Source organism: Pygoscelis adeliae, unplaced genomic scaffold (genome assembly GCF_000699105.1).
Source record: "Pygoscelis adeliae isolate BGI_AS28 unplaced genomic scaffold, ASM69910v1 Scaffold48, whole genome shotgun sequence".
In the NCBI taxonomy this organism is placed as follows: domain Eukaryota; kingdom Metazoa; phylum Chordata; class Aves; order Sphenisciformes; family Spheniscidae; genus Pygoscelis; species Pygoscelis adeliae.
Genome location: NW_008825618.1, coordinates 941,636 through 952,100, shown reverse-complemented (window position 1 = coordinate 952,100; position 10,465 = coordinate 941,636). Strand labels below are relative to the sequence as shown.

The following is a 10,465-nucleotide window of genomic DNA, read 5'->3' as shown; positions in this document are numbered from 1 at the left end:
ATCACTTGCTTTGTGTATTATTATTATTATTTTATTTCAATTATTAAACTGTTTTTATCTCAACTGATGAGTTTTTCTCACTTGTGCTCTTCCAATTCTCTCCCCCATCCCACTGGGGTCGCGGGGAGTGAGCAAACGGCTGCGTGGTGCTCAGTTGCCAACTGAGGTTAAACTACGACACCTGTCTACAGCTCTAAAAATATCGCAGGTAGACTTGGTCTTAGCATAAGTGGTCATCTCACACAAACCCTTTGCAAGCATAAAGGTCTCAGCATAAAGACAAGCCATTGCTTTTAACTGCATAGAGGTGGGTTTACTACAGGGACATGCAACAAAAATACAAATCTCTACTCTGATACATAGGAAAGACCCCATCCTAGAAGCAGAGGATCCAAAGAGTGCCAAAAAGTTGCTAGGTAGTGCTGCTTAGGACACAGGTGGATTTTCTTATGTGAAACCAGCTGGAACCTATATAGTTTATAACTTATCTCCAGAAAGCTACTTTGCAACAGCTACTACAAAATGAATGCAGGCTTTTTCCCTACTGTGTTCTTTGCACTGTTCTGGCTGAGAAGATGCAATGGAAAATATAAAGGAGCAAACTACAATGTAAAAAAGGGGAGCTGAAAATAATATGTTTAATCCTAGATCATTATGGATGTGATTTTGAAATGGGGAGGCAACAAAGGTGGAAAGAAGAATGTAGGTCTTACCTGAATCTAAATGATGAACCTCTAGAAAAAAGAACAGGTTTAGGCTTTGGTTTAGGTTCCTCAAAAAGCCTGAAAAAGGCATGATGCTCCACACAGATCTTCCAGAAAGACTTGCAAAAATCTCGACTGGCCATAAGGAATTCCAGGGTGTCCTGGAATGAACTCTGAAAATTGAGATAGCGTTTGCAATGTAAGCAAGCAACACACATTACAGAGATGCATTGACAAAACAGGTGCTATGCTACAAAAAAAGCTTCCTCCCAACTCATTTGCTTTCAGGCTTAACAGGCCCTATCCTTCCCACTTTGAGACATCACTGATCTGCCTGGCAGTATCAGAGCTATTGCTCAAACTTCCTTTCATTGACTAATATTACAGAGATAAAGCAGCGGTCTTAACATTAATGAGAAGAGGTGGTTTATGCTATAACTTAAGAATTGATGATATAGTACCAGAGTTGCAGCCAGAAGATGACTCTGTGACATTCAGTTTACATCTCCTTTGCTGGGACTGCTCACCTGAGATGCCAGGTTGATGTGTGCAATACCAACAGTGAACATAAGCAATTAATTAAAAAAAAAAATCTTCTTGAGGTGATAAAAACTTACGTTTGATCTGTGAGTAGAAATTTACCAAATAACCTTTTGTCAACTTCATCAATTCCTGACAAGGACTTACATTCACATCAGGCCGTAGTTTGATAAGAAAACGTTTCCTCTTGAAGCTCAGCTTTCGAACCTTAGCCCAGTTGAAGGCATTGATCTTGGTGTGACCCTGCAGAGAACAAAGCCAGCAGACTTTAAGCATTCCAGATCTGAATGGAGAAATCAAAACCACTAAAGAAAGCTTGTCATAAATTAATCATCTATTCACTTAACTTGAAATTATGATATTTCTTATCATTCATCCTCTGATAATGCAAACCATAAGCATCTGGTGCTGTGACTGAAGGCAGGTACTTATGGTTAAACTCTTGCATATTTATAGGACTAGGTACACTGAGTTGATGTGAAAGTATCCAACCCAGTATCACTGCACAAAACAGGGTGGCCCAGCTTTTGCCCAGATGATGTTATCTTGTTCCACTGTGCAGAGACTGATTTTCAGTGGACTAAGTCACCTCCCAGAGGTGCCTCCTTCTCTTTCTACCAGCTACGGAGAATGCAGGGAATCCAGACACCTAATATGGTCACCTCACTTTGATGGGTAGATTTCTTTCCTCTTTGTCTGTCTACAGGGCAAAATAAACACCCCTTTAAATATCACTTAACTGGGGGGAAAAAAACAGCAACTGAAAGTTTTGTATTGGAAGTGCAAAATACTGTGAGTATTTTGACCTTTCATAGGGAGCAACAGAAGTAAAAGGAACCTAAATAAATTACTTGTCTCTGAAGAGTCACAAAATGACAAAAAGTCCCCCAAAAAAGCAATCAAAAACCAGAAGCAAACAGGAAGTCTGAGAGAAATTATCTTCAAAATACAATTCCCAGCCACTGCCTCATTAGTCCCTACTCCCCAGAATTCTTGTTCTTAATCTGTGTTAGAAGGTATTGGAGGTATTATTTTAAAATATTCATTACAGTAGTTTGTTCAGTAAAGACTTCAATACAAACAATGCCTACAGCACAGCACAGAAGTTTCAGAAAGCTACTATAGGATTACTAAATGCAGAAACCCACGTTGATTTGGGCGCCGTCACCAGACGGATGTAGGAGTAATGACAGTATGATGATCTCTGCTAAGTCAACCTACTGTCTAAGAATCACATAATTAATCTTCCTTAGAATATTCAGCAGCACTGACACTGATTTCTAAATAAATGGCAGGGTTTAAAATAAGTCTGAGTACTGCTTATGCCATTTGTGAGTGAACCTTTATTTTCCTTGAGGTCATTCTAATGAGGTCTTCATGTTTCAATTTCTCTCAGTTATATCCAAAATAAAAAGATGAACTTAAGGCTCTTGCCCTATGAAGTGCTTGAAGGCAGCCCTAAGCCTACTGCCAGACGCCAGTTGCTGGGCGGCCTCCAGCAGGTCAGAGCCTGACTTCCTTTTCAGCATGCAGTCTTAGAGCTTGATCCAGCAAAATTTCCAAGTTTTTCTGAAAATTCAAAAAAAACCTGTTTTGAAAGTCCCAAACACGTCAGGACAAGAAGAGATGACTGAGTTTTAGAGCTTTACAAATCAGGCTTTGGGCCTTCAATCAGCAGCTACATCTTTACGGAAGGATCCCAGCTGTCTGCTGGGACTCGGTGAGGTCCGTGCTGTTTTGTGTGGACACATACTTTCAGCTGTAAGACAGTCTTCATTTATAAGGCTTTGCAATTCATTAATTCAGCTGATGAAAATACTGTGGGGGAGCAGGGGAAGGGCCTGAACATAGAATTATTTGAGTTATGTGCATTTCTAACAACATCCTGGTGCTCTCACGCTTCAAGCTATGCTTCAGTTTTGGGGTTTTACTAGCAACCCATTTAGTTGAGCAGGTTTGGGTTTGGTTTTTTTTTTATAATTTAGATCTCAGAGCATTTGGGTCAGACATTTCTGGGTTTTTTTGTTGCTGCTGTTTTTCTTAATGAAAGGACTCTAAGTACTTTATAAGGTTGGAAACACTAGTATTTTAACTGAAGTCAAACAGTTAAAAAGAATAGTCTTTTCTGACAATTGTAAAAATGGACATTTTAAAGAACAGTTTACTTACTGTTTTTAACACACAGTGAGGTAAGTAGCATTTTGGATGCCAGTAGACATAAGTTCATCTGAAGTGAAAGCAGTTTACACCAGCTGACTATCTGTACCTTCACAAATGTAAAAGCCCCATTTTTTATTTACCTAAGGGGAACTGCAGAACAAGAATTTGATAAATTTACTAATGATGCTTCACGAACATTTACTAGGCTGACTGGGTAGGAGAGGAAAGAAATGTAAGGAAAATACTTTGGATCTTTTAGGGAAACAAGTAAGATTCATGGATTCAGCAAAGGTAGAATGGCCAAGGCTGGTCAAGAAAATGGTAAAAACTCTGACAAAGTAATGCTACGGAGAGCTTACATTCATTTCCTACATCCTTCTCCATGTACTCCAGTTGTCTGTTGTTTTATTTGTCCCTGCTTCACACCCATTTATTATGCACTATGCCTGCAAGACCTACCTGCTCCTATATGTAGGAGGTGTCAGCATGACTAACTTGCAAATTGTGAGCTGTGGATCAGTTTGCATCTTGAACAGCACATTGTGGCTGCAGATAGAGTTCTACCCTGTGCATGCAAACAAGGTAAGAGTCCCTGGAAGTGAAGGACCTAATGCAGCTATAAAAGGTTTAAGGTCACTGTTAGAAAAAATTGGGAAGTTCCTGAATTTTCCCAGCCAAATTCTTTTAGACATGGTTGAGGTCCTGAATTCTTATCACTGTAAGAAATCTCTCTGCTTTATAAAGTACCAAGTCATGTCCTGAGCAGCTCTAACCTGAAACACCAGAATGCCTGTGTTGGCAACAGCCAGGTTGATTTTTGTCCCTTCCCTGTCCTTGGCTGGATGCAAGCGTATTCCATACATCTCCAGCCGACGGGCAATCTCCAAAAGCTGGAAGTCAGACTCTGCTGGTGTCTGTCCCCTTGAGAAAGAAAAGAGAGAAGACACACAAATTCTTCACACCTTTTAATAGAGATCAACAGGTCCTCCAGAGAACAAAGAGGCATTTCATCAAAGAGACTGAAACCTGTCAGAGGTATAATATCCGTATGGTTGCTCTATGTCCCCAGATTTATATCAGCTAGGACAATAACTTTATCTTAGTCTAAACCAATACCAAAGAATCCACAGATTTTACAGTCTATTAGAAATCTTGATCGCTCCAATTCTGAGACACCTGATACAGCTAGATGTTGAACCATTAAGTTTAACAGAATTCACTACCTCTCTTTGTATTTTCCATTGGAAAAACATGCTATATTCCTTAAAAAAAAAAAAAATCATAAACAGAAGTGTGTAAGGATGTTGTTCATTGTGAAAGTGAATGCAATACCAAAATGAAGTAAAACAGAAGACATGAAAACTTCAACATAAATGTTGGGAACCCATAAGCACTAAATTAATCATGACAAAATTATGCAAAAGTTCTGATTACTACTGCTATAGAACTCCCTACCACTCATATCTAATTCAGTGTAGCTCAAAATGAAATTGTTCAAGTCTTGACGTGTTCTCGACAGCAAAAAAATACCTTTCTATGCCTTATTTGTAATTCTTTTAACCATCTTCTTACTACTAGTCTTTTCTCCAGGCCTTAGGATACCAATTTGCATCATCGTCTTGAATCGTATTCCCCCAAATCCCTAATTCTGCAAGCACTTTGTGCTCTTCCTAAAACTATCATTAAACCCCTTCTTCACCCATCTCTAAATACAGCATGGAAAGGTGAAAAAGCAACATTCAATGTCCTTGAAATCAAAAAGACTGCTGTCAGAAGTGCCTGACTGATCAGTCATCATTTGCAATCGTACCTGCATGCACAAAATCAGCAGTGAAGCATTTTGTATGAAATAGACTGTAAAATAATGGCATACTTGAAAGAATATCAAGATCAATTGCTCTTTAAACATCTTGTTATGATGATGGGAGAAAGGCAGGAGAAACCTTCAGGAAATTCATTGAACGTTTTTTGAGAAGTAACCTTTGAGAAACTCAGAGGTCCAAATCTCTTTTGCACTTATGATCTAGCATATATTTACAGTTAGAACTACTCTAAAGGAAAAGAAGGCAAATAACAAGAACAAAAATGTCTTACATGTGACTACGGTGAAATTCCATGATTTTGTCTTCTAGTGCTTCTTGCTGAGGTATATACTTGTTCTTCGCTAAGTGTTCACGATCTATGGTTTCATCAAAATCCCCAATCTCAGCTATGGAGAATTTTAAGAAAAGTCCATTAAAACATTGTATTAAATCTGAATTATTCAGGCAATCCAAAAGGTGCAGACAGCTGGGAAGAGGGCAGAGAAGCAAACATAGTTTCTTGCAAGCTGTGTTATGGTTTTATGATTCAGATTCCCACTACGTTATCTTCCACACATTCCTCCCTTCTCCTCTGTGTTGGTATCTGATATGTGAGAAGCAGCGCAAGGATTCCTCCCAGCCACCACAACCAAGTAAGTAGCTGTTGGATGTCAACTGAACAAATGAAGCCATCACAGCGCTCCCTTGACTTGTGTGCGGGATAAGGGGGGGAGGTGACAGGGACGACTGCACTAATTCAGCAGAACACATCCATCTCTCTCACACACATGGTGGTGCTCAGGTGCCTTTCCCTGGAGCAGCCAAGCACAAGCCTCCTCCCCAGGCCCATGCCCCACACTGTAATCTTCGGGGTAAAATCTGAAAAGAGATGGTTTGATGGTTTTGTTTGCTTGTTTGAATGCAGGCATGTATTTCACCTCATGGGGTTATGAAACATTTGTCTTCCTCTAATTTTGCAGCAGTTTGAGACACATTCTGTCTCCCTCCTCCTCAAAGTTGCTCCCATCTGCTGCAGTTATTCAATACCGTGTGTGCAACAGTATGTCACACCCACCTTCCATTTTGCAGCCCATTCAGTGAGATTTCCTTTTTTTGAGGGGGGGCAGACAATCTATGTGTGGGTCCCAGATTACTATCTTGTTGCCTACTATTCCTGGAATGCCTCTGAAAATTTTGCTATTAGCTTTTTCTCTGAACAGCGTAGCAGCCTCTGCCTGCAAACCTGCTGGAATAACAGCAACAATGCTACAACAAAGGCTGCTACCTTAATAATGTCAGTGAAATTACAATGCAGCGCCCTCAAATTAATTCCAGGTCAGACACGATGTTGCACAATTGACCTAGGATGTCACAGACCCAAGCTCAGATCCTTGCCTCATCCTCACCTCAGTTCCACCCATGTAAATGATCCCTTAATCCAGTTCTGTCCAAAATAAGATAGTTTAGAAAAAACAAAGGTTTCAGATGATGTTTAAAACACTGCGGGTGATTTCTGACAAAAGTTTGCCTGGGATCAGATGTACCTGCAAATGCAGAGGGGGTGCAACAACCTTGTGTAGGCAGGGAAGATGAGGACCAAAGCATCTATGAATGACAGAGCAGTAACCTTTCAACCCAAATTGCCTGCAGCCACACGATGACTTTTTATACTTTGGAGGTCAGAGGTAGAAAAGAGTTGATAACTGTCTGACTTCCACCCTCTCCCTCATCCCATTTGCTCTGAATCATTCCTTGAGACAGTAGAAATACTGCAGAATCTTTGAGAATTCTCCTTTGGAAAATGTCCCTCTTGTCCCCATCTCAGAAGCAACTCCCTCACTCCAGTTCTACTCGCCCCAGAGTCACAAATCTTTAGGGTCCGTCTTCAACCCTAACTCAAATGAAAGGCGAGTTTCTCTTCTTTAATGAAGCCATAAGCCCACCTAGGTTTGCAACACCTCAAATAACATGGGCCTTGATTCTTTAAAATGCAGTTCATACCCTGTACGTCTTTGTACACGGATGGAGTTAAACCACCTTCTGTAGGGCTTTCTTCAGCACCAAGAGTACAGAAGACTCTTATTTCACCTCTACATGATTTCTATAATGTTCTCTGCATTTGTCAACTGCAAATCCATTATCAAAATTGTCCTCCTGCCTTTCAAGTTACTTCTGAATTTGTTCTCTCTGACCCCATACTCAACAGCTTTTACTTCTCTCCTTAGCCCTCCTTTTCCACCTTATATGCCTTTCTAGTACCACTCCTGCTAGGAAGAGAGGGAGTTATATTTTGAATAGTCAGCCTCACATATAACTCTTCTTTAAAATCTTCTCGTGTCTTTTAGCCAAAGATTGATTTCCACTGATGCTCCCTTTTCTCTTGTCTTGCAAGTGGATTACACCACGCCGTATTCTGTCTGCATTAGCACTTCTGATATGTCTAATGCTTTGTATTTCAGCTCTTTTCCTTTAATCAGTCCATCTTCTTACTTCACACACTCACTTTACTGCATCATTTGTAGTATCAAAGTGTCCCCTCACTTCTAACACTTTCCACAATGCTTTTAAGGTATTTTTAAATAGAATGTTTCAAATATAAATTTCATTCTGTAATATACATGCTAATGTAATAGAAACCTATTTGCTGTCATATTATGATTTCATATAAATTACAGTCTATAACATTGACATAAGCTTGTACACATAATAGAAGGGCCTCCTGGAATCAGATATCCCCCATAGAAACCGCTCGTAGGCACAGCATCGATAAGTCATACAGTACCTAATCTCCTGCATTCTCAATCTTTCCACTTTGATATCATTACTCTTATCAGATGTAGAGTTTTATTTTTGTTGCAGACAAATAAGTAATTTTTTTTTTGCTACTGAATAATAAGCTAGAGAGAAAATAAATACAAAAGACAGCCGTGTGGGTAAGATGCAGCTAGAGACTCTTATCAGAGAAAACTTTCACAGAAAAATGTTCATGAGACACAAGATGGATAAATAAATGAGCCAATCGCAAACTTCTAGCAGAGGTTTCTAGCAAACACTGTTACACAAAAAAGGGAGAGGGGGAAAAATCATGAACAGCAAAAAAAAAGTCCAGCTTGCAGTCAGGAGACGGCGAGGGGAAGCCGCACTGCAGGTGCACCATGAGGCACAGCATCCCTCTGTCCTTAATGGCAGTTCAGATTCTGTGAATACTGTCTCATTTCTGCATGATGAATCTCTCACCTCTCTCCTCCTGTCATGATGGAAAAACTCAATTTTTCAGTACAGAAGTATCTTACCCTACTTTCCCCATAAGGAGAGTACTAGTTGATTTCTAAAATCCCAGTTCAGAATCACTCAGCACCTCTAGCTCACAGGTAAAGGGGACAAAGAACTAGAAAGATTTCAAATGCATCATGATCATTTCCAGCAACTGAGGAAAATTATTTAATCCAACAGTATAAAGCATCTCAGCAGTGTAAGAGCAATCACGGTGATTTGCCATTTTTGCACACTTTGAAATGAATGCTTCTTGCCAGCCTGCACAGGTGTGTCGGGGGAATGGCCAGGTGTTTAATGGAAGAATTTTGAAAAAACACTGAATTAAATTTGAGTTTGACTGTGGGGAGAAGGGAAAGGGACAGCTTGTAAAGGTGAAAGGACATCCTGCATTTTATCCTCTTATGCTGTTGCTTTAGGAAAACAAGGTAGCAGGTGCACTGTGAGCAAACACCAGAGCTGTAGATGGTTCAGTGAAGAACTTAATTGAGTAATCAGTAAGAGATAAGACATGAAATAGGATCTCAGTAGAAATCATAAGGAGAATAATGCATATAAAGTATAAGAGCTCAAGAGAGGATGATCATGAAGCAATACCTCAAATGAATAGAGACCTCTCTAGGTCTCTCTCTGGGTGAATAGACACCCACATGAGGTTAGGGTGTCCTCTCCCCAACATTTTTCTGTGGTGCACAGACATTTAGTAGAAAAACTCACCCTCTTAGAATGCAGTGTAACAAATGATACTCAATTTCCCCCTAATGATCAAGACTGTTTTCCTGAGATGAAAGGAAGTTAGAACTAGCTTAACCAAGGAAAGAACTGCAGTTGGTGTGCTGGACACCGTATAAGACATAAAAAGCTCGCTAGCCAAGGATTTTCTTTTTTTAAGTCTGTGCTGCAGAAATACTCAGTTTTAAAATGGTATGAGGAATACAGAATTTCAGAGGCTGTTGTACAGCTTCTTATTGCTATTCAGTCACACTGGGCAGTGATGACCACAGCAAATAGAAAACCATGCAATACCTGCCTTTCCAACAGCGATTGACAAGAAACTGCCCTAACACTCAGACTATGACAAAGGATCACGAGATTTATCTATTCATCACTACAGAGCTGCTGAATGTCTTTGTTGACTGAAATTTCCATACAACAGCATTTCAGTGGAAATACACAATACTGAATTGTACAACGACCATTCAAAACAATGGTCTATTACGACCATTATACATGCTACTAAGTGTGTTTTCTTAATGTCATTCTCAAGATGAGTATCCATAAAGTCTCAAAATGGAAAACATACGCTGCCTTTCAAGTGATCTGGAAGCTAAAAGAAGCTTTGATGTGATGAACAAAGTTAATATATGATTCTACTGAACAGTCTTATTGTGCATACTTTGCAGTTTTAAAAAAAGAAGCTTAAAATCTGTTGGTTTTTTCTTCCCTATCAGTTTCCTCTTAGGACTGTGATTTAGTCTGGCATTCTAAGCATGTTTATTTACTACATTCTCTAGACAGCATACAGATCTCCAGGAATTTGAATGCTCTGCTGACATGATACAAAGTATGATAAAACAGGAATGCAGGAGAAGAATTCAACCTGTTTGCCGCTGCCTGCAAAGTTTGCTTTTTAAAATATCCTAGGCAGACTATCAAATGCAGTGCTTTAAAAATGCAAATAAAACTCTGTTATTTGAAAAAGTAAATTACCTGTGTTTGAATGCCATTATACAGAAATACAATAAATTGTCCGTATGGCTTAAACCTGTCCCTACAGCAGCTACTAACAGGTAACCCAGCAAAGAATGTCCAACCAATCATCCTGTTTAGCCTCCTGGAAAGAAGAAAAAGGGAACTTACACTGTACTATGTGTGAGATTAAGAGGGCAGTGCTGGTATCATTACACGTTAGCCTTCCCTGTGCCAGGTCCTGCTTCACTTGCAATGCAAATAGGTACCTGCAAAACAAAAATGAACAAAGAGTTA

At 39.6% G+C, this 10,465-nt stretch overlaps 1 protein-coding gene across 1 annotated transcript in view; it reads right to left on the bottom strand.

Annotated features, from left to right (window-relative positions):
- The window catches only part of FARP1 (FERM, RhoGEF (ARHGEF) and pleckstrin domain protein 1 (chondrocyte-derived)), a 175,508-nt gene that overhangs the window by 53,520 nt on the left and 111,523 nt on the right, over positions 1–10,465 (bottom strand). The window contains exons 5-9 of the mRNA XM_009333330.1: positions 10,340–10,437; positions 5,499–5,613; positions 4,178–4,325; positions 1,392–1,487; positions 714–877 (exon numbers count right to left, since the gene is read on the bottom strand). Of these exons, the coding sequence (XP_009331605.1) occupies positions 714–877; positions 1,392–1,487; positions 4,178–4,325; positions 5,499–5,613; positions 10,340–10,437 (621 nt within the window). The remainder of the gene's footprint in view (positions 1–713; positions 878–1,391; positions 1,488–4,177; positions 4,326–5,498; positions 5,614–10,339; positions 10,438–10,465) is intronic.